Source organism: Somniosus microcephalus, chromosome 2, assembly GCF_052327205.1.
Source record: "Somniosus microcephalus isolate GS21.2 chromosome 2, FLI_Smic_1.0, whole genome shotgun sequence".
NCBI classification, from domain to species: Eukaryota; Metazoa; Chordata; class Chondrichthyes; order Squaliformes; family Somniosidae; genus Somniosus; species Somniosus microcephalus.
Window position 1 is genome coordinate 170,354,202 of NC_140988.1, and position 25,322 is coordinate 170,379,523.

The 25,322-nt window shown below is 47.1% G+C and overlaps 1 protein-coding gene across 1 annotated transcript in view; it reads left to right on the top strand.

Annotated features, from left to right (window-relative positions):
- LOC147123095 (ADP-ribosyl cyclase/cyclic ADP-ribose hydrolase 2-like) overlaps window positions 1-25,322 on the top strand; it is a 137,698-nt gene that overhangs the window by 60,597 nt on the left and 51,779 nt on the right. Inside the window, exons 2-4 of the mRNA XM_085966296.1 lie at window positions 148-277; window positions 5,523-5,658; window positions 16,397-16,479. Of these exons, the coding sequence (XP_085822422.1) occupies window positions 148-277; window positions 5,523-5,658; window positions 16,397-16,479 (349 nt within the window). The remainder of the gene's footprint in view (window positions 1-147; window positions 278-5,522; window positions 5,659-16,396; window positions 16,480-25,322) is intronic.

A 25,322-nucleotide genomic window follows, 5' to 3' on the forward strand; every position in this document is an offset into this window, starting at 1 on the left:
GCTATTATTACTATTTACCTGACTAATGATAACACCTATTGTGATTGAAAAAAATTTAAGACTGCTGGTTTTCTTCCTGTTGTTGAGCAGGAGCAATATCAACTGTTGATATCAAAAATCCATTTGAGAACGGTCATTTTATTTTAGAGAAAAGAACTGCTCAGCAATCTGGAAAGCATTTCGAAATGCCTTTGTTTATAAACACCCCTGCAAGGTGATTCCAGCTGACTACAAGGCTTTTATCAGTCTGGCACTGCATGAGATCCCTCGGGATAAGGTAAGCTTAATTGATAACATGGAGTCACTTTTTTAACATACAATTCAAGTTGAATAGAGATTTGCTATTTTGTGTAATGTAAGAAGATACGTAGTCCTGACCCCTGGCACCTTGGTGCTGTAGTTCAGGCAGTGAACTGGTGTAAAATATGTTTGTTTCTGTTACTTTCAAACGTTAAGAGGACTACAATTTCACATTTTGAGCCATTTTGTTTATTCCTGGAAAATTATGACATGGTGAAATGTAAATATTTGCCATTCAAAACACTTTCATTGGAGGACTATATAGTTGTTCCGCAAGTAGTACGTGCCTGAGCTAACTGATTTATATAGCGATCCAGGAGAACATTTCATTTGGACACGAAATGTCAGTGACATAGTTGACATAGCAAGATGATCTCTTATTTTGCCCTTTGCAGTAAAATCATAAAAGTATTCTCGAAAAACATGCTTGGAATTTCACTAGAAGTAGAGGATATCTCTACATTGTATTAGAAACATAGAAGATAGGAGCAGAAGTAGGCCATTCGACCCCTTGAGCCCACTCCGCCATTTAATGAGGTCGTGGCTGATCATCCAAATTCAGTACCCTGTCCCTGCTTTCTCCCCATATCCCTTGATCCCTTTAGCCTCAAGAAATATATCCAACTCCTTCTTCAATATATTTAATGAATTGGCCTCAACTGCCTTGTGTGGCAGAGAATTCCACAGGTTCACCACTCCCTGGGTGAAGAAATTCCTCCTCATCTCAGTCCTAAATGGCTTACCTCTTATCCTTAGACTGTAACCCCTGGTTCTGGATTCTACCGCCATCAGAAACATCCTTCCTGCATCTATGATATGGAGATGCCGGTGTTGGACTGGGGTGGACAAATGTAGGAAGTCACACAACACCAGGTTATAGTCCAACAGCTTTATTTGAAATCACAAGTTTTTGGAGCGCTGCTCCTTCATCAGGTGAAGTGAAGAGATGCATATAGGCACAGCATATATAGTCAGAGAACACTGCCAGATGATTACAGGCAATCTTTCTAACTGCCCTTTATCACACCTCGGCAGAGAGATAATCACAGCAATCAAAGGTGTGAATGGTGTCCAAACAGGTCAGTCAGGAAAGCATTACATCAAAGAACAATGAGGTGGGGTCATAAGGGGTCAAATGTTGCAAATGCTGGGGTCTGTATGAAAAAAAAAACTTTGCTGGAAATCACAGCAGGTCCGGCCGCATCTGTGTAGAGAGAACAAGCCAACAACGACTCAAGTTTGGATGACTCTACGTCAGGTGGGTTACATGTAGTGTGACATGAACCCAAGATCCCGGTTGAGGCCGTCCTCATGAGTGCGGTACTTGGCTATCAGTTTCTGCTCAACGATTTTGCGTTGTGTGTCTCAAAGGCCGCCTTGGAGAATGCTTACCCGAAGATCGGAGGCTGAATGTCCTTGACTGCTGAAGTGTTCCCCGACTGGGAGGGAACACTCCTGCCTGGCGATTGTAGTGCGGTGTCCGTTCATCCGTTGTCGCAGTGTCTGCATGGTCTCGCCGATGTACCATGCTCCAGGGCATCCTTTCTTGCAACGTATGAGGTAGACAACGTTGGCCGAGTCACATGAGTATGTACCATGTACCTGGTGGGTGGTGTCCTCACGTGTGATGATGGTATCTGTGTTGATGATCTGGCATGTCTTGCAGAGGTTGCCGTGGCAGGGTTGTGTGGTGTCGTGGTCACTGTTCTCCTGAAAGCTGGGTAATTTGCTGCGAACGATGGTCTGTTTGAGGTTAGGCGGCTGTTTGAAGGCGAGTAGTGGTGGCGTGGGGATGGTCTTAGCGAGGTGTTCGTCGTGATCGATGACATGTTGAAGGCTGCGAAGAACATGGCATAGTTTCTCCGCTCCGGGGAAGTACTGGACGATGAAGGGTACTCAACAGACTGATCAAGACCTTCGATCCAGATCTTCAAAGCATCCTACACGCTTTCATCCCACGTACTCCCCACATGGGAGACTTCTACTGCCTCCCAAAGATACACAAAGCCAACACACCCGGACGTCCTATCGTATCAGGCAACAGAACCCTGTGTGAGAACCTCTCTGGATACGTCGAGGGCATCCTGAAACCCATCGTACACGGAACCCCCAGCTTCTGTCGCGACACTACAGACTTCTTACAGAAACTCAGCACCCATGGATCAGTTGAACCAAGAACACTCCTCGCCACGATGGGCGTCTCGGCACTCTACACCAGTATCCCCCACGATGACGGCATCGCTGAGACAGCCTCAGTACTCAACACCAACAACAGCCAATCTCCAGACGCCATCCTACAACTCATCCGCTTCATCCTTGACCACAATGTCTTCACCTTCGACAACCAGTTCTTTACCCAAACACACGGAACAGCCATGGGGACCTAATTCGCACCCCAATACGCCAACATCTTCATGCACAAGTTCGAGCAAGACTTCTTCGCTGCACAGGACCTCCAGCCAACGCTAAACACCAGGTACATCGACGACATTTTCTTCCTATGGACCCACGGCGAAGAATCACTGAAAAGACTACACGATAACATCAACAAGTTCCATCCCACCATCAAACTCACCATGGACTACTCCTCAGAATCGGTTTCATTCTTGGACACACGAATCTCCATCAAAGATGGACACCTTAGCACTTCACTCTACCGCAAGCCCACGGGCAACCTCAGGATGCTCCACTACTCCAGCTTCCACCCTAACCACGTTAAAGAAGCCATCCCCTATGGACAAGTCCTGCGAATACACAGGATCTGCTCAGATGAGGAGGAACGCGATGGACACCTACAGACGCTGAAAGACGCCCTCGTAATAACGGGATATGACGCTCGACTCGTCGATCGACAGTTCTGATGGGCCACAGCGAAAAATCGCATAGACCTCCTCAGAAGACAAACACGGGACACAACCAACAGAGTACCCTTCGTTGTCCAGTACTTCCCCGGAGCGGAGAAACTACGCCATGTTCTTCACAGCCTTCAACATGTCATCGATGACAACGATCACCTCGCTAAGGCTATCCCCACGCCACCACTACTCGCCTTCAAACAGCCGCCTAACCTCAAACAGACCATCGTTTGCAGCAAATTACCCAGCTTTCAGGAGAACAGCGACCACGACACCACACAACCCTGCCACGGCAACCTCTGCAAAACATGCCAGATCATCAACACAGATACCATCATCACACGTGAGGACACCACCCACCAGGAACATGGTACATACTCATGTGACTCGGCCAACGTTGCCTACCTCATACGTTGCAGGAAAGGATGCCCCAGAGCATGGTACATCGGCGAGACCATGCAGACACTGCGACAACGGATGAACGGACACCGTGCAACAATCGCCAGGCAGGAGTGTTCCCTCCCAGTCGGGGAACACTTCAACAGTCAAGGACATTCAGCCTCCGATCTTCGGGTAAGCATTCTCCAAGGTGGCCTTTGAGACACATGACAGCGCAAAATCATCGAGCAGAAACTGATAGCCAAGTTCCGCACCCATGAGGACGGCCTCAACCGGGATATTGGGTTCATGTCACGCTACATGTAACCCCACCTGACGTAGAGTCATCCAGACTCGAGTCGTCATTGGCTTGTTCTCTCTACACAGATGCGGCTGGACCTGCTGTGATTTCCAGCAAAAAAGATTTTTTCTTTTTTTTTAATTATTGTTCTTTGTTTGTTTTTTGTTTTTCATACAGACCCCAGCATCTGCAACATTTGACCCCTGGTGACCCCACCTCGTTGTTCTTTGATGTAATGTTTTCCTGACTGACCTGTTTGGACACCATCCACGCCTTTGATTGCTATGATTATCTCTCTGCCGAGGTGGGATAAAGGGCAGTTAGAAAGATTACCTGTAACCATCTGGCAGTGTTCTCTGACTATATATGCTCTGCCTATATACATCTCTTCACTTCACCTGACGAAGGAGCAGTGCTCCGAAAGATTGTGATTTCAAATAAAGCTGTTGGACTATAACCTGGTGTTGTGTGACTTCTCACATTTGTCCACCCCAGTCCAACACCGGCATCTCCACATCATTTTAGTTTAAAACCGCCTCAACAGCACTAGCAAACACTTCCCCTAGGACATCAGTTCTGGTCCCACTCAGATGCAAACAGTCCAGTTTGTACTGATCCCACCTCCCCCAGAACCGGTTCCAATGTCCCAGGAATTTGAATCCCTCCCCCTTGCACCATTGCTCTAGCCATGTATTCATCTGAAATATCCTTCTATTTCTACTCTGACTAGCACGTGGCACTGGTAGCAATCCTGAGATTACTACCTTTGAGGTCCTGTTTTATTAATTTAGCTCCTAACTCCCTATATTCAGCTTTTAGGACCTCATCCTGTTTTTTACCTATATTGTTGGTACCTATATGCACCACGACAACTGGCTGTTCACCCTCCCCCTCCAGAATGTCCTGCAGCTGCCCCGAGACATCCTTGACCCTTGCACCAGGAAGGCAACATACCATCCTGGAGTCTCGTTTGCGGCCACAGAAACGCCTATCTATTCCCCTTACAATAGAATCCCCTATCACTATAGCTCTCCCGCTTTTTTTCCTTCCGTCCTGTGCAGCAGGGCCACCCTTGGTGCCAGGAAGTTGGCTGCTGCTGCCTTCCCCTGATATACCACTTTGGATATTATTGAGGGAGATGGCTTATCTGTTTGAAAGGGGGATGGCCACAGGGGACCCTGCACTCCCTGCCTGTGCCTACTACTCTGCCTGGTGGCCACCCATTCCCTTCCTGCCTGTGCAGCCTTTACCTGCGGTGTGACCAACTCCCTAAACATGCTATCCATGATGTCCTGAGCATCGCGAATGCTCCAGTATGTATCCATTCGCAGCTCCAGCGCCGCAATGTGGTCTGTCAGTAGCTGCAGCTTGATAGACTTCCCGCACACATGGTCGTCAGGGACACAAGAAGTGTCCCTGATTTCCCACATAGTGCAGGAGGAGCATGCCACAGGACAGAGCTGTGCTACATACACACATATGGGCCAGAGGGAGGCTTTCAACCTGGTGGTAATCAATATGAATTATTCAAGTCCATGATACTGTAGTAGCTCTGGGTCCTTGATGATCTGAGCACCATCTCTCTGCCATTCAATTTCTTGATAACTCCAAAAAGGCGCTCCCACACTCCTTATTTATATGGAATATATCTGATGCAATTAACGTAACTTTTTAAAACTTAATTACAGGCATTATTCTGGGAAAATACCAAGCTTCTTGTGCATAGATATTCAGATAAAACCAGACGGATGATGCCTCTAGGTGAGACTCTGATTGGTTCATTGGCAGATGACTTGGACTGGTGTGGACAACCTGAATCTCCAGGTAAGACACATGAGTGTTGCATATGTTTAATGTTCTTAACAATAACACCAAGTAAAGATTGCACTGCATTACAAAGTCATGCCAGAAATAATTCGTAGCTAAATTGTATTGTGAATGGGAGTTCATCAGGACATTGATAATGAACCATATCTTGCAGTACCTTTTTCTTTGTTCAGCCAAGTGTCTGATGTGCACGGAAGCCCGCCACGATGTTTAAGAGTCTCCAAACTGAACCACTAAAGAATCCATTTGCTTCATGTGGAGTGCACACACTCTCTTCATTGAGACACAGCCCAATTACCTAAGCTCTCAGAGCACAAATGCAAAGGTTGGAGTTTAGTTGGATAAAATTATAGTGGTTACCAGCATAGTGTACAAATAAGCTTCCTGCTGTTTTTTCCAGCTAGGTCTACACTGCCCAATGGCGTGCAGGGTGGCCAAGTGGAAAGAATAACAGATACCAGTGACAGGTTTACCTTTCTAGGTCCCATGAATGAGTCAGGATAGCTGGCTAATCAACAGCAACCCCTGGATTATGACAGGCCTGCCTGACTCGGATATCAAATTACTGAGTCTGCCATGGAGGAGGAACTTGGTTTCAATTTCACATCACTAGATGTGCCTACTTGGAGCCAACTTAATGATAAAGAGACCCTGATGACCTCTTTTCCCCAAAACGTTCCTCGTAAATTTGTCAATAGATAACTGGTAAGTGTGGGTTTGAGTCATCGCTGGATAGAGACCAATTGCCATTCAGTATGGACTCCACTTCTTCCCAGTAAACGAGTTCATTAGGTTCTGTTATCTTCATAGCACATTGCACAGGCTTTTTCAAACTTCATGTAAATGGATGCTTACCACACCCCAATGGAGCAGGTGCAACACTGTATAGTCTACAGGCCCATGGATGCTTACCACACCCCAATGGAGCAGGTGCAACACTGTATAGTCTACAGGCCCATGGATGCTTACCACACCCCAATGGATCAGGTGCAACACTGTATAGTCTACAGGCCACAGGATGCTTACCACACCCCAATGGAGCAGGTGCAACACTGTATAGTTTACAGGCCCATGGATGCTTACCACACCCCAATGGATCAGGTGCAACACTGAATAGTCTACAGGCCCATGGATGCTTACAACACCCCAATGGAGCAGCTGCAACACTGTATAGTCTACAGGCAACAAGGATGCTTACCACACCCCAATGGAGCAGGTGCAACACTGTATAGTCTACAGGCCCATGGATGCTTACCACACCCCAATGGAGCAGGTGCAACACTGTATAGTCTACAGGCCCATGGATGCTTACCACACCCCAATCGATCAGGTGCAACATTGAATAGTCTACAGGCCCAAGGATGCTTACCACACCCCAATGGAGCAGGTGCAACACTGTATAGTCTACAGGCCCATGGATGCTTACCACACCCCACTGGAGCAGGTGCAACACTGTATAGTCTACAGGCCCATGGATGCTTACCACACCCCAATGGAGCAGGTGCAACACTGTATAGTCTACAGGCCACAAGGATGCTTACCACACCCCAATGGATCAGGTGCAACACTGTATAGTCTACAGGCCCATGGATGCTTACCACACCCCAATGGATCAGGTGCAACACTGTATAGTCTACAGGCCCATGGATGCTTACCACACCCCAATGGATCAGGTGCAACACTGTATAGTCTACAGGCCACAAGGATGCTTACCACACCCCAATGGATCAGGTGCAACACTGTATAATCTACAGGACCATGGATGCTTACCACACCCCAATGGATCAGGTGCAACACTGTATAGTCTACAGGCCTATGGATGCTTACCACACCCCAATGGATCAGGTGCAACACTGTATAGTCTACAGGCCCATGGATGCTTACCACACCCCAATGGAGCAGGTGCAACACTGTATAGTCTACAGGCCACAAGGATGCTTACCACACCCCAATGGATCAGGTGCAACACTGTATAGTCTACAGGCCACAAGGATGCTTACCACACCCCAATGGATCAGGTGCAACACTGTATAGTCTACAGGCCCATGGATGCCTACCACACCCCAATGGATCAGGTGCAACACTGTATAGTCTACAGGCCACAAGGATGTTTACCACACCCCAATGGATCAGGTGCAACACTGTATAGTCTACAGGCCCATGGATGCTTACCACACCCCAATGGATCAGGTGCAACACTGTATAGTCTACAGGCCCATGGATGTTTACCACACCCCAATGGAGCAGGTGCAACACTGTATAGTCTACAGGCCACAAGGATGCTTACCACACCCCAATGGATCAGGTGCAACACTGTATAGTGTACAGGCCACAAGGATGCTTACCACACCCCAATGGATCAGGTGCAACTCTGTATAGTCTACAGGCCCATGGATGCTTACCACACCCCAATGGTGCAGGTGCAACACTGTATAGTCTACAGGCCCTTGGATGCTTACCACACCCCAATGGAGCAGGTGCAACACTGTATAGTCTACAGGCCACAAGGATGCTTACCACACCCCAATGGAGCAGGTGCAACACTGTATAGTCTACAGGCCCTTGGATGCTTACCACACCCCAATGGATCTGGTGCAACACTGTATAGTCGACAGGCCCATGGATGCTTACCACACCCCAATGGATCAGGTGCAACACTGTATAATCTACAGGCCCATGGATGCTTACCACACCCCAATGGATCAGGTGCAACGCTGTATAGTCTACAGGCCACAAGGATGCTTACCACGCCCCAATGGATCTGGTGCAACACTGTATAGTCTACAGACCCATGGATGCTTACCACACCCCAATGGATCAGGTGCAACACTGTATAATCTACAGGCCCATGGATGCTTACCACACCCCAATGGATCAGGTGCAACACTGTATAGTCTACAGGCCACAAGGATGCTTACCACACCCCAATGGATCAGGTGCAACACTGTACAGTTTACAGGCCACAAGGATGCTTACCACACCCCAATGGATCAGGTGCAACACTGTATAGTCTACAGGCCCTTGGATGCTTACCACACCCCAATGGATCTGGTGCAACACTGTATAGTCTACAGGCCCATGGATGCTTACCACACCCCAATGGATCAGGTGCAACACTGTATAACCTACAGGCCCATGGATGCTTACCACACCCCAATGGAACAGGTGCAACACTGTATAGTCTACAGGCCACAAGGATGCTTACCACACCCCAATGGATCTGGTGCAACACTGTATAGTCTACAGGCCCATGGATGCTTACCACACCCCAATGGATCAGGTGCAACACTGTATAATCTACAGGCCCATGGATGCTTACCACACCCCAATGGAGCAGGTGCAACACTGCATAGTCTACAGGCCCATGGATGCTTACCACACCCCAATGGAGCAGGTGCAACACTGTATAGTCTACAGGCCCATGGGTGCTTACCACACCCCAATGGATCAGGTGCAACACTGTATAGTCTACAGGCCACAGGATGCTTACCACACCCCAATGGAGCAGGTGCAACACTGTATAGTCTGCAGGCCACAAGGATGCTTACCACACCCCAATGGATCAGGTGCAACACTGTATAGTCTACAGGCCCTTGGATGCTTACCACACCCCAATGGATCTGGTGCAACACTGTATAGTCTACAGGCCCATGGATGCTTACCACACCCCAATGGATCAGGTGCAACACTGTATAATCTACAGGCCCATGGATGCTTACCACACCCCAATGGATCAGGTGCAACACTGTATAGTCTACAGGCCACAAGGATGCTTACCACACCCCAATGGATCTGGTGCAACACTGTATAGTCTACAGGCCCATGGATGCTTACCACACCCCAGTGGATCAGGTGCAACACTGTATAATCTACAGGCCCATGGATGCTTACCACACCCCAATGGATCAGGTGCAACACTGTATAGTCTACAGGCCACAAGGATGCTTACCACACCCCAATGGATCAGGTGCAACACTGTACAGTTTACAGGCCACAAAGATGCTTACCACACCCCAATGGATCAGGTGCAACACTGTATAGTTTACAGGCCCTTGGATGCTTACCACACCCCAATGGATCTGGTGCAACACTGTATAGTCTACAGGGCCATGGATGCTTACCACACCCCAATGGATCAGGTGCAACACTGTATAATCTACAGGCCCATGGATGCTTACCACACCCCAGTGGATCAGGTGCAACACTGTATAGTCTACAGGCCACAAGGATGCTTACCACACCCCAATGGATCTGGTGCAACACTGTATAGTCTACAGGCCCATGGATGCTTACCACACCCCAATGGATCAGGTGCAACACTGTATAATCTACAGGCCCATGGATGCTTACCACACCCCAATGGAGCAGGTGCAACACTGTATAGTCTACAGGCCCATGGATGCTTACCACACCCCAATGGAGCAGGTGCAACACTGTATAGTCTACAGGCCCATGGATGCTTACCACACCCCAATGGATCAGGTGCAACACTGTATAGTCTACAGGACACAGGATGCTTACCACACCCCAATGGAGCAGGTGCAACACTGTATAGTTTACAGGCCCATGGATGCTTACCACACCCCAATGGATCAGGTGCAACACTGTATAGTCTACAGGCCCATGGATGCTTACCACACCCCAATGGAGCAGGTGCAACACTGTATAGTCTACAGGCAACAAGGATGCTTACCACACCCCAATGGAGCAGGTGCAACACTGTATAGTCTACAGACCCATGGATGCTTACCACACCCCAATGGAGCAGGTGCAACACTGTATAGTCTACAGGCCCATGGATGCTTACCACACCCCAATCGATCAGGTGCAACACTGAATAGTCTACAGGCCCAAGGATGCTTACCACACCCCAATGGAGCAGGTGCAACACTGTATAGTCTACAGGCCCATGGATGCTTACCACACCCCACTGGAGCAGGTGCAACACTGCATAGTCTACAGGCCCATGGATGCTTACCACACCCCAATGGAGCAGGTGCAACACTGTATAGTCTACAGGCCACAAGGATGCTTACCACACCCCAATGGATCAGGTGCAACACTGTATAGTCTACAGGCCCATGGATGCTTACCACACCCCAATGGATCAGGTGCAACACTGTATAGTCTACAGGCCCATGGATGCTTACCACACCCCAATGGATCAGGTGCAACACTGTATAGTCTACAGGCCACAAGGATGCTTACCACACCCCAATGGATCAGGTGCAACACTGTATAGTCTACAGGACCATGGATGCTTACCACACCCCAATGGATCAGGTGCAACACTGTATAGTCTACAGGCCCATGGATGCTTACCACACCCCAATGGATCAGGTGCAACACTGTATAGTCTACAGGCCCATGGATGCTTACCACACCCCAATGGATCAGGTGCAACACTGTATAGTCTACAGGCCCATGGATGCTTACCACACCCCAATGGAGCAGGTGCAACACTGTATAGTCTACAGGCCACAAGGATGCTTACCACACCCCAATGGATCAGGTGCAACACTGTATAGTCTACAGGCCACAAGGATGCTTACCACACCCCAATGGATCAGGTGCAACACTGTATAGTCTACAGGCCCATGGATGCCTACCACACCCCAATGGATCAGGTGCAACACTGTATAGTCTACAGGCCACAAGGATGCTTACCACACCCCAATGGATCAGGTGCAACACTGTATAGTCTACAGGCCCATGGATGCTTACCACACCCCAATGGATCAGGTGCAACACTGTATAGTCTACAGGCCCATGGATGTTTACCACACCCCAATGGATCAGGTGCAACACTGTATAGTCTACAGGCCACAAGGATGCTTACCACACCCCAATGGATCAGGTGCAACTCTGTATAGTCTACAGGCCCATGGATGCTTACCACACCCCAATGGTGCAGGTGCAACACTGTATAGTCTACAGGCCACAAGGATGCTTACCACACCCCAATGGATCAGGTGCAACACTGTATAGTCTACAGGCCCATGGATGCCTACCACACCCCAATGGATCAGGTGCAACACTGTATAGTCTACAGGCCACAAGGATGCTTACCACACCCCAATGGATCAGGTGCAACACTGTATAGTCTACAGGCCCATGGATGCTTACCACACCCCAATGGATCAGGTGCAACACTGTATAGTCTACAGGCCCATGGATGTTTACCACACCCCAATGGATCAGGTGCAACACTGTATAGTCTACAGGCCACAAGGATGCTTACCACACCCCAATGGATCAGGTGCAACTCTGTATAGTCTACAGGCCCATGGATGCTTACCACACCCCAATGGTGCAGGTGCAACACTGTATAGTCTACAGGCCACAAGGATGCTTACCACACCCCAATGGATCAGGTGCAACACTGTATAGTCTACAGGCCCTTGGATGCTTACCACACCCCAATGGAGCAGGTGCAACACTGTATAGTCTACAGGCCACAAGGATGCTTACCACACCCCAATGGATCAGGTGCAACACTGTATAGTCTACAGGCCCTTGGATGCTTACCACACCCCAATGGATCTGGTGCAACACTGTATAGTCTACAGGCCCATGGATGCTTACCACACCCCAATGGATCAGGTGCAACACTGTATAATCTACAGGCCCATGGATGCTTACCACACCCCAATGGATCAGGTGCAACACTGTATAGTCTACAGGCCACAAGGATGCTTACCACACCCCAATGGATCTGGTGCAACACTGTATATTCTACAGGCCCATGGATGCTTACCACACCCCAATGGATCAGGTGCAACACTGTATAATCTACAGGCCCATGGATGCTTACCACACCCCAATGGATCAGGTGCAACACTGTATAGTCTACAGGCCACAAGGATGCTTACCACACCCCAATGGATCAGGTGCAACACTGTACAGTTTACAGGCCCATGGATGCTTACCACACCCCAATGGATCAGGTGCAACACTGTATAGTCTACAGGCCACAAGGATGCTGTCACGAGATTGCTGAAGAGCACCATACCTGGCAGTCACAGGCACTATATGACTATGTGAGCACCTTGACACAATCGCTCAGGGAACTGAAGCCATCAGCTGCTTTAACTTTGCGGTCATCCTTTGTTGAGAGGCCACCATATTGTCCAGTTAGCTAACAGCTGCCCACTTGATCGATAAAGTAATCAGCCAGTGGACCAAATTTCCCAGCAAAATCGAACACTACAATCGGAAAGCAAAGACTTTCCCCAGCTATTCACAATTACGTGCTTGACTGATGTGTCCCTCTGAACTCTGATGCCACATAATTGGTGAACCACAGGAAGGAAGCAGAGAGCACCACTGCTGAAGGGATTTGCTCCATCTTTGATGCTCAAGGCCCAATATATTCCAATCAACCATAATGAGTAATGAGCCATCATGATAATCCTTTTGCAAGGCCATTCAGTGATCTGTGACAGTGTTGAGTCTCCTCCATCACTCAGCACCTTGGTTTAAGGCCTCAACTGAAAGACAGTACCACCAACAATGCAGCACAGCCTCAGTACTGCACTGATGTGTCAGCGTACATTATGGGGTTGATTTTCAGTGTGCCGTGAGGCGGGCTATTAGGCGTGCGGGAGGCTAAAATCCTGAATTCGGGGGTCCCGACACCATCCCGCCCAAAACCCGCCTCCATGTAAGTTTCACAGGAGGTGGGTACCCGCCCCGCACTGGGACCTGCCGACCCGAGGCAGGAAGGGATTAGTGCCAATTAACTGCCAGTTAACAGGCAGTTTTTAGCCCAATCCCTATTTTGAAGGTTGTCGTGTGGGATTCCCGACGGCTCCAAACCATGCCAAGTTAGAGGAGTCGGGCCGTCGGGTTGAAGGGCTTGGAGGGGTCGAGATGTCGGTGTTCAGATGAGTGATGGGTGCATGAGTGCAAAGGTAAGTGTGTTTGGTGTGTCTAAAGTGTGTAAAGAAGTTTAAATTACCTGTACTTACCTTTACAGCCTTCCTTCCTCTAGGTTTCGGGAGTCCATCATTCAGCCGGCACAGAAAGCAGAATGGCTGCGAACTGTCAAAAGTGACAGCCTGCAGCTTTCTGTGCCGGTGAGATTTCTAACTGAGTCTACGTAGAAGGACTCAGGTTAGAAGTAAGACTGTCAGTGTTTGACAGCTTCAAACAGCTGTGAAACGTTGATATTTCATCTGTCAACACAGCTTGACAGATGAAATTTCAGTCTGTGACGTCACCTGTTGCCGGGTGGCCCTTAATTGGCCTGCTGAGCCCGCTGGGCGGGCTCAACAATTCAATTCAATTCAATTTTATTTGTCATATATGCAGCAGACGTGTGTACTGCACAATGAAATGTTGATTTTTACAAGTCCTCCCAACATTGGAATAAATATGGCATAACAATGATAAAAATACTAATAGAAATACTAATAAAAAGACAGTAATAATAAATAAAACAGTAATAAATAATAATAAATTAATCGTTCATGAGTCTTATGGCCTGGGGGTAGAAGCTGTTTCGAAACCTGTTGGTACGAGACCGTATGCTTCGGTATCTCTTACCGGACGGGAGCAGGGTGAAGAGGTTGTGGCTGGGGTGACTCGCGTCTTTAATGATTCTCAGGGCCTTCCCCCGGCACCTCTCGGGGTAGATATCCTGCACAGCAGGTAGTTTAATTCCTATAGTGTGTTGTGCAGCTTTCACCACCATCTGTAGAGCCTTGCGGTCTATGGCGGTGCAGTTGCCATACCAGGTAGTGATGCAGCCAGACAGGATACTCTCGATGGTGCACCGGTAGAAGTTGGTGAGAATCTGGGGGGCCATTCCAAATTTCTTCAGTCTCCTGAGGAAGAACAGGCGTTGGCATGCCTTCAAGGTCAATCAAGTGAAAATTGCGTGAATTGGCCGCATCGCGATGGAGGCGGGACTGCAACCCGAAAGTTGTAGTCCCGCCTCCTTCCCGACTTCTGAATGAAAATCCAGCCCAATGTGTTCAAGTCTCTGGAATGGGACTCGAAACCACAACTTTCTGATTCCGAGGTGAGAGTGCTACCATTGAGCCAAGGCTGTTACCTAAATGACTGCCAAATACAATGGATCCAGCTAGCCTCTATCTTAACCTAAGGCCTAAAGTCTCCAGAGTTCAACAACACCAAATGAAAAGAGAGGGGCAGGCTGCAAAATACATGTAGGATCTTCCATACTGAAAGTGGGTTGTAGGGTTAGGGATAAAATATGCAATGAATACCAGAATCCCTCACCCATAAAATTAAGTGGGCAGATAGCCCAAACAAATACTGTTAAGTTGCCTCCTACCAAACCAGCATGCATTTATCGTCGATGTGTCAGTTTAGACTGTGACATCAATGTCATCATTAGAATATTCTACCTACTTTTCTCCCTAGCAGGGATCGGTGCTGGGTCCTTTGCTGTTTGTAGTGTGCATTATTGATTTAGATATGAATGTAGGAGGTGTGATCAGTAAGTTCACAGATGACACGAAAATTGGTGGGGTGGTAAATAGCGAGGAGGGAAGCCTCAGGCTACAGGACGATATAGTCAGATGGGCAGAACAGTGGCAAATGGAATTTAACCCTGAAAAGTGTGAGGTGATGCATTTTGGGAGGACTAACAAGGCAAGGGAATACACAATGGATGGTAGGACCCTAGGAAGGACAGAGGATCAGAGGGACCTTGGTGTGCATGTACAAAGATCCCTGAAGGCAGCAGGACAGGTAGATATTCCTGTTCCTGGCTGGGGTGGAGATCGCCTTTACAGAAGGTAAGTACTGTCGAAAATATAGGGACAGAGTGATCTCCTGGAAGAATTTCGATCGCCTAGATGGGTCGGAGAGGAATTTCCCAGATTTTTTTCTCCCAAATTGGCCATTGGGTCTTTATCTGGTTTTTCGCCTCTCCCGGGAGATCACATGGGTTCGGGTGGATGCAGAGTGATAGAAGATTTGAGGTTAGGATCAGATCAGCCATGATCTTATTGAATGGTGGAGCAGGCTCGAGGGGCCGATTGGCCTACTCCTGCTCCTATTTCTTATGTTCTTATGTTCTTATGTTCTTATAAGGATGTTAAAAAGGCATATGTGATACTTGCCTTCATTAGCAGAGGCATAGAATATAAGAGCAGGGAGCTTATGATGGAGCTGTACAAAACGCTAGTTAGGCCACAGCTGGAACACTGTGTGCAGTTCTGGTCACCACACTATAGGAAGGATGTGTTTGCATTGGAGAGGGTGCAGAGGAGATTCACCAGGATGTTACCTGGGCTGCAGCGCTTCAGCTATGAAGAAAGACTGGACAGGCTGGGGTTGTTTTCCTTAGAGCAGAGAAGGCTGAGGGGGGACCTGATTGAGGTGTACAAAATTATAAGGGCCATAGATAAGGTAGATAGAAAGGAACTTTTCCCCTTAGTAGAGGGGTCAATAACCAGGGGGCATAGTTTAAAGGTAAGGGGGAGGAGGTTTAGAGAGGATTTGAGGAAAAACATTTCACCCAGAGGGTGGTTGGAATCTGGAACTCACTGCCTGAAAGGGTGGTAAAGGCAGGAACCCTCAACATTCAAGCATTTAGATGAGCACTTGAAACGCCATAGCATGCAAGGCTACGGACTAAGTGCTGGAAAATGGGATTAGAATAGACAGGGCTTGATGGCCGGCGTGGACACGATGGGCTGAAGGGCCTCTTTCTGTGCTGTATGACTCTGACTTTTATTGATGGTATTCTTACTGTTTGCAGGTATCAATTATCAATCCTGTCCCACAACAACTGAATGTGAAAATAACCCAGTGAATTCCTTTTGGAAAATAGCATCTGAGTCTGTAAGTTTTTAGAAAAAAGCCTTACTGAAGTTGCACACACACATTTTCCACATCCCCTTCAAAAGAACAGGCGTGATAAATTTTCTGTCTCACATACTCACATCCACATAGGCATGCAAATCCTTACCTTCTAAATGTTTCAATCAATTTTTTATTCAGCACTTCCATTGTAGTTGCATATTATAAAAATACTTCTATTCAGAAGTAAGTCACAGAAAGTGATTGAAAACATATATTTTATTAACTGTTATCAAGTTGTAATATAATGATATGTAATATATATGTAATATATGAATGCAAATATTTGATTTTCATGTTTGTCCATCTTTGAATCTGGTTCTGTGCGCGATGCCCCATCTATTTTATTAGGCTGCCCAAAGTTAAACTGAGAAGGCTTCATGCTGGATTTCAGCAGTCTGTGCCAGTTGTGAAATTCTAAGATTTTCTGCGAAATCTTATGACCTTGTGTCTTTTCTCCCAAGAATTTTAACAGGCACAATCTTACTAATTGGGCTGAAGTTTTATCTGTGAGTGGTTTCGGGTGCAGTGGTGGTGGGGGTGAGGGGGGGGGGAGCATAGCGAGTCGCCATCTCGAACTTTTCATCAGTGCGCTCTCCACTGTGTTTTTAACTTAACTAGATCACTTGACTGAGTCATGTGGGTTTCCCAGACAATTAACTGGAGCAGCCTTAAGCTCGTCTATTTAAAGGAGCCTTGCACACATCAGAGTTGAAGTAACAACAGAAAATGCTGGAGAAACTCAGCAGGCCAGGCAACATCCATGGAGAGAAATTAGAGTCGACGTTTCGGGTGAACCCTTTTTCAAAAGGCTGTTGTAGGAGGGTCTGAGGTGGTTGTTGTGTCTCCTTGTGTTCTTTTACTATAAATAATACAGACACTTTTAGCTCATTTTAGTTACTGCTTTTACTAGCTGTATTTCTGCTTTGTTTCTGTGCTGCCGCATGGTGCGGAGTGATACAAGATGTCCGACGCTGCACTGTGCACTGCCCGTGCACAGTGTGCCACATAGCAATAGAACTACACCATACCAAAGTAGTTCCATACTGTTAAGTCTGTGTGTTATAGTGAGAATTACTACACAGACCACAAGAGTAAATTCAACAGGTCTTTACTGGTTGGAGGTTGGACTATACTGAATACAATATTATTACACTGTGCTTATATACCGGTGTGGTCACCACCGGTATTACGTATACAGCAGCCAAAGAAAGTAGTACCTTTCTTAAGGTGGACCAGGCTTAAGTTCTCTTAAGGTGGAACAGGTTACATACACCACAATCCTCCCTTTTTAGCTTAACAGTCATATCCCCAAATAAACATAACATATATACATATGTAACTTCAGGTATAACAGTTCAAAGGTTCAGTCTCTCAGGAGGCTTTCTGATTCGGCTTGGATAACGCCTTTCAGTGGTCTCTGATTCTTGTTGTTGAGGTGCCTCCTCTAGTTGGTTGCCAATGTATTGGGTGTCATCATCATCAAATACATTCTCGGCCGAGGTAGATGCTTCAGGTTCATGAACGTCTTCCACAGCTGTCTCTGTCACAACCATGGGTTCGACCCTTGCTCTCGACTCTACCAGTTGATCCGCATGACGCCTTATCACATTATGACCAATATCTACGGTGTACATCAGAGGTCCTTGTCTGGCCCGGATTGTTCCGGACTGCCATTTGTCGTTTCCATAGCCCCTTGCCATCACTGGTTGTCCTACGTCGAAAGTTCGAGTGGTCTTGCTGTTAATATGCCGAAACTGCTTGTTTTCCACTTCCCTCCGCACATTTGGTTTTAACAAGTCCAACTTGGACCGCAACCTCCTGTTATAAAACATCAGAGCAGGACTTTGGTTAGTCACGGCATGATCGGCGTTTCTATATGACATCAGGAACTTATCGACCTTGTGTTGCAGCAGAATCTGATCATCATTCATGGCCTTAATAGCCTTTTTGAATGTCTGGACAAATCTTTCAGCCAACCCATTTGTCGCCGGATGATATGGGGCAGAGGTATAATGTTTAACTCCATTCTTCTTTAAGAATTGTCGGAATTCTTCCGATACAAACTGTGGTCCGTTGTCCGAACAGATCTGTTCTGGCAATCCGTTCCTTGCGAATATTGTTCTTAACACCGCAATTATCTTTTCTGAAGTAGTGGTATTCATCTTGATGACTTCTGGCCATTTGGAATGTGCGTCCACCGCGATTAGGAACATGGAGTCCATGAATGGACCAGCAAAGTCAATGTGTACGCGTTGCCATGGGGCTGAAGGCCATTCCCATGGGTGTAGCGGTGCTATCGGAGGTGCATTTTGCACTTTTTGACACCCAGCGCAGCTTTTCGTTAACTCCTCAATCTGTTGGTCAATACCCGGCCACCATACGTAAGCCCTAGCAAGACTTTTAATTTTAACTCCCCCCAGATGACCTTCATGTAGTTCTTTTAAAACTCTTTCCCTTAACTTGGGAGGAATAATCACTCTTGTCCCGTACATCAAAGTACCATGGCAGACGGACAGCTGGTCTCGCCTTGCCGAGAATGCCGGTAACAGAGGATCACCCCGTGTTGGCCATCCTTTCACTGTCACCTCGTAGACTCTGGACAGTGTCGGGTCGTTCCTGGTTTCTCTTTCAATACTTGCGTTGGTGACAGGTAAACACTCGATAATGGTCGAATGAAATAACTCAACAGGGTCAACTTCCGTCGTGTCTTCATCTTCAGGTAGTGGCAGGCGCGACAGGCCATCAGCATTGCCATGCTGTTTCGTACCTTTGAATTCTATCTGATATTGATGTGCCCCTAAGAAAAGAGACCATCTCTGGAGACGCTGTGCTGTCATCACCGAAACACCCTTCTTAGGGTTAAAAATGGACACCAACGGTTGATGGTCCGTCAGAAGTGTGAATTTTTGGCCCTGTAGGTAATGATTAAACTTCTTCACTCCCCATACAAGGCTAAGGGCCTCCCTATCGATCTGCGCATAGTTGCTCTCAGCGGAGGTCAATGATCTGGATGCAAACGCGACTGGCCTTTCCGTGCCATTTGGCAATTTATGTGAGAGTACTGCCCCAATACCATATGGAGAAGCATCACAAGCCAACCGAATAGGCAGTGTCGGGTTGAAGTGAGCCAACACTTCCTCTGAGGTGATCAATTCTTTGCTTTTGCGAAATGCCTTCTTACAGTTTTCGCCCCAGTCCCATGGTACCCCTTTCTGTAAAAGAGCGTTCAATGGATGCAGCACCGTGGATAGATTTGGCAGAAATTTATGGTAGTAGTTAATTAATCCTAGAAACGACCTCAACTGAGAGACATTCTCCGGAGCGGGAGCCTTTACAACTGCCGCTATCTTGTCAGGAAACTTATGAAGCCCCTCCCAGTCAATGACATGACCACAGTACGAGATCCGCTTCTGGAAGAACTCACATTTCTGCCGATTTACCCTAAGTCCATACTCTTTCAGTCTGTTGAGCACCAGTTCCAAGTTAGCGAGATGCTGTTCATCACCATCACCTGTGATCAGAATGTCGTCCAGGTAACATTGTGTGCCTGGAATTCCCTGTAATACCTGCTCCATGGCCCTCTGCCAAATTGCTGGAGCCGATGCCACACCAAAAACCAGCCTATTGTACCGGTACAACCCTCGATGCGTGTTGATTGTGAGGTATTGGCGTGACTCTTCTTCAACCTCCATCTGCAAGTACGCCTGCACCAGGTCTATCTTGGTGAAGTGTTTCCCGCCAGACAGTGAAGCGAAAATACCCTCAATCCGTGGAAGCGGATACTGCACCGTGTGAAGCACCGGATTAACGGTGATCTTGAAATCTCCACAGATGCGAGCCTTCCCTGGATCTCCTGGCTTATTGTTCGCAGGACGTTTCATAATGGGAACAATGGGCGTAGCCCACTCACTCCAATCTACTTTAGACAGTACCCTTGAACGTTCTAGTGCTTCCAGCTCCGCTTCAACCGCAGGTCGTATTGCATAGGGTACCGGTCTGGCTTTAAAAAATTTTGGTTGTGCATGTTCATCAATCTTGATGTTTGCCGTAATTCCTCTCAGTGTTCCCAGTCCCAGCTGGAACACCTCTTTAGCCTCATCCAATATTCTGGACAATCGTTTAGGTTTGACAGCTGTTTCCCCAGAATCTACCGTTAGTGCTTTCAAGGAGTGCCAGTCCATATTCATTTTCCTAATCCACTCCCGTCCTAGTAGTGGTGGACCTCCTTCAGGTAGCACATATAAGTCCATTACTTGGCTTCCTTCGCCCTTGTGGACCACTTCTACCTCTATTTTTCCGATGGGGTACACTCTTTGCCCCGTGTACGTTTTCAATATAATCTCCGTATCCTGTAAGGGAATATGTTGGAATAACCTTCTGTAATCTTTCTTATTCATGACCGTCAATGCCGATCCAGTGTCCAATTCCATTTTTACTTGGACTCCTGCTATCTGAAGAGTGACCCAAATTGCCTGGAGGTCTGTATCCTTACCAACGTTGTGTATTCTTAAGCTATCCAGTTCATTACTGCTAGCGTCTGAATCTGACTTCTGTTCAGTCAAACTGTTCTTTGTCACCTTGTGTACCTTTGCATATTTTCCTTGCGGTGACTTTTTATTGCTGGTCTTCTTTCCTGACCGGCATACTTTAGCTATGTGGCCAAACCTGCCACACGTTCTGCATTCTTGGTTTTTAAACCAACACTGGTTCTGATCATGCGTTGTCTTTCCACAACGATAACATTTGACAGAACTCAAACCCAATTTGTTTGTACCGAGTTCCGGTGGCCGTAGCTGCATTACTGCCGTGCCTCTCGCTGCGGCCTCGTGTGCTGCTGCCATAGTGACCGCCTTCTCGAGAGACAGCTCATTCTCCTCGAGCAGTCGCCTTTGTGTATCCTGTTTAAATAAACCACACACAAATCTATCTCGAAGTGCCTCTGTCAGTCCCGTTCCAAACTGACAATATTTTGCTAGCTTACTTAATTCCATCAAATATTCAGCATTGCTTTCATTTTGCCGCTGTCTTCTATCGTAAAATTTAAATCGTTCCGCTAGCATCAGTGGCGTGGGGCTAAGATGATTTTTTAGGACAGTAACAATCTGTTCGAACGTCTTATCCGCCGGTTCATCTGGTGATAACAGGTGTTTCAATTGCCCGTATGTCTTCGCACCCATTAAGTTTAGTAATGTTAGTGCTTTATCTGTCTCAGGAATTTTATTTGCCTTACAATAGTTCTGTATGCGTTCTACATACATAGCCCAGTCTTCTATATCACTGTCGAAGGCATTAATGTTCCCATGTTTAGGCATCGTAGCAATTTATCGTATTTTTAATGTTATCTAAGATGGCGGCTTCCCACTCTTGCCGTCGTCCTCCGCCCACAAAATGGCGGTTTTCCCGCACTTGGCGGTCTTCACCCGTCCCCCGACGCTGTTTCCGCTTCACCGCGGCTCTCGCGCCTTCAGTTTCCCCAGACGCTGCGCCTTTAGCCCGAATGCGGCCCTTATCTCCGGTCGCGATCGATGTCCCGCGCTGCGCCTCTCGCTCGAAAGCGGCCCGGCCCTTATCTCTGGTCGCGATCGACCTCACCGCCCTTATTCCTCCGTCTTCCCAGCCCCGTCTGTACAGCCAACGCAGTTGACTTTCTGTCGCGTCGCTGCCCGGCTTACCCACCACGAGGTAGTAGAAGAAGCTGACAGTCGCTGATGGAGGCTTCGAGGTCAGGATGTCTTCTGCACTCCGGTTGCTCGATGCCTGCCGCTCGACGTGTCTTCCCGTAGGTGATGAGAGTGGAAACCTCTCTTCGACGTCCTGTCTGTGGACGAAGTCGCCGTGGAAATTACTGCAGCAGGGTAAGAATCGGACTCGTCGCCACTGTTAAGTCTGTGTGTTATAGTGAGAATTACTACACAGACCACAAGAGTAAATTCAACAGGTCTTTACTGGTTGGAGGTCGGACTATACTGAATACAATATTATTACACTGTGCTTATATACCGGTGTGGTCACCACCGGTATTACGTATACAGCAGCCAAAGAAAGTAGTACCTTTCTTAAGGTGGACCAGGCTTAAGTTCTCTTAAGGTGGAACAGGTTACATACACCACACATACCAAAGTAGTTCCATTTAACGATGTGATACTATAACAATGTAACATCCCTCTTTCTCAAAAAACGAAAACATGAAATTTAACAATTTAAATTAACAAATATTATATCTAAACTATTATTATCAACTACAAAGAATCGTGAGTTTTTTTTTATTCGCGATATCGCTCAGGTGGTTGGATGTTGTCCTTCCATCTTGTGGATTTGGTGGTGACCATTCCTCTCCGGTGTTTTGGTGTGTTCCGCTCTCGTTGTTGTTGTTGCTGTCGCCTTTGGAGTTGGAGTGTGCATGCTCGTGGTTGTTTGATTTGTAGCGCTTGTTTCTGGTGTTGTACTGCTTGTGATAGCTGGTATTGCCAATGTTGCTGATGTTGTCTGCTGCTTATCCAGTTCAGGTGAAGGTCTGATGTGGAGTCTGTTCTGTCTGTATTGGTTACCAGGTTCAGTCTCTACGAAGTAGGATCTTGGAGTATCAGCTTTTCCAATGACCTTGGCTGGATTCCAGGTTTTCAACACCGGGTCTTGCACATGCACTGATTGTCCATTCAGCAATTCTGGTAGCGTCTTTGCATGTTTATCGTAATGTTTGCTTCCTACGATTTGTGCTTCTGCCAGCTTTTGTCTGAAGTCCTCCTGGTCCTGGGGAGGATGTATTTTTGCTGGTAGTGTAATCTTAAACTTCCTCCCATTCAGCAATTCCGCAGGTGATTTCATGTCTGCTTTCAGTGGTGTTGATCTGAGTGATAGGAGGGCAAGGTCTTGGTCTTCCCCCATCTCACTACTTTTGATGAGAGTTCTCTTGACAGTCTGGATCTGTCTTTCGATGAACCCGTGTCCCCTTGGGAAATGTGGGGATGAGGTTACTATTTTGAACCCATACTTTTCTGCCAGAGCTCTGAATTCACTCGATGTGAACTGGGTTCCATTGTCACAGATTACCTTTTCCGGGATTCCTTGTTCAGCAAACAAGCTCTTTGCAATCCTGGTGGTAGTTGTGGCTCTCAAGTCTTTCATCCTTTTCACAAAAGGAAACTTGGAATAGTAATCTGCCACTATGAGATACCATTCTTGATTGCACATGAAAAGATCTGCCCCAACAGTGTGCCATGGTCTTGACGGTATTTCACTAGGTATCATCTCCTCTTTCTGTTGTGCATTTCTGTATTTCTGGCATATACCACATGCAGAAACCATCTGTTCGATATTTTTGTACATGCCTATCCAGTATACAGCTGATCTGGCTCTCAGCTTGCATTTCTCCATTCCCATGTGGTCTTCATGTATGAGATGGAGAAGTTGTGTCTGCATCGTCTTTGGCACGATGATCCTCGATCCAGCAAGGAGAATACCGTCTTCTACTGCAATATCGTCTTTAATCGTCCAGTATTGACGAATTGTCGCCTGTACCTGCTGGATTCTCTCCGGCCACCCCTGTATTACTTGTTGTGTGAGTAGTTGCAACTCCTCATCTTTGCTAATCTCATCTCTGATTTGACTGAGCTTTGTAGGGGTAACATTCACTAGGTGGTGGATTTTTACTGTTAGGCCCTCCACCTCGTGTTTCTCATATGGTGACAATCGAGACAACGCATCTGCTAGCACCATTTCCTTTCCTGGCTTATATTTAAGCGTGAAGTCATAGCTTTGGATCCTTAGAAGTAGTCTTTGCAGTCTTGCAGGCGCCTTGCACAGATTCTTCTTATAGATCTGTTCTAGTGGACGATGGTCACTCTCTATTGTAAATCGCCTGCCATATAGGTATGTATGGAATTTCTCGCATCCGTACACTACTGCTAATAGTTCTCTTTCTATGTTGGCGTATCTCGTCTCGGCTGACGTCAAGGCCTTTGATGCGAAAGCTATCGGCTTTCCTTCCTTCACCAGAGCTGCCCCTAGTCCTCTGGTAGAAGCGTCTACTTGCAGAGTGACTGGTTTTCTTCTGTCATAATATGACAGACTTGTTTCTTTGCACAACAGTTCTTTAAGTTGTTTGAAATTCTTTTCATGTGATTCAGACCATTGGTATTCGGCGTCTTCTTTCAATAGCTCTCTGAGATTTGTTGTATGTTCCGACATGTGTGGGATGAAAGAACTCATGTATTGGACAAAGCCAAGGTAACTCCTCAGCTCTTTCTTGTCTTTGGGTGGTTTCATTTCAGCAATCGCCGCAATCTTCTCTGGATTTGGCTTGACTCCCTCTGGTGTATAAATCATACCGAAGAATTGGCATTCCTTGACTTTAACTATGCACTTATCTGCATTTAACTTGATGCCAGCCTTTCTGGTACTCTCCATGGCCCCATGTAGGAGCATGTCATGGTCTCTTTCATCTGCTCCATAGATCTGAATATCATCAGCTCCTTCACAGCCTCAGTATGTCTCATCTATTTTCTGTTGAAAGATATCTTGACTGACCTTTAGCCCGAATGGTAGCCGCAGGAATTTGTAACGCCCAAATGGTGTGTTGAATGTTGTCAGTGTTGTTGATTCCTCATCCAACTTCACGTTCCAATATCCATTTCTGGCATCTAGTTTTGAGAAAACCTTGGCTCCTGCCAGTGATGGCGTAATCTCCTCTAGCATTGGGGTGGGATAGTGGTCCCTCTTTATTGCCTGGTTTAGATCTTTGGGGTCCAAACATATTCTGAGATGCCCGTTTGGCTTTTCTCGTACCACAATTGAGTTTACCCAGTCTGTGGGTTCAGTGACCT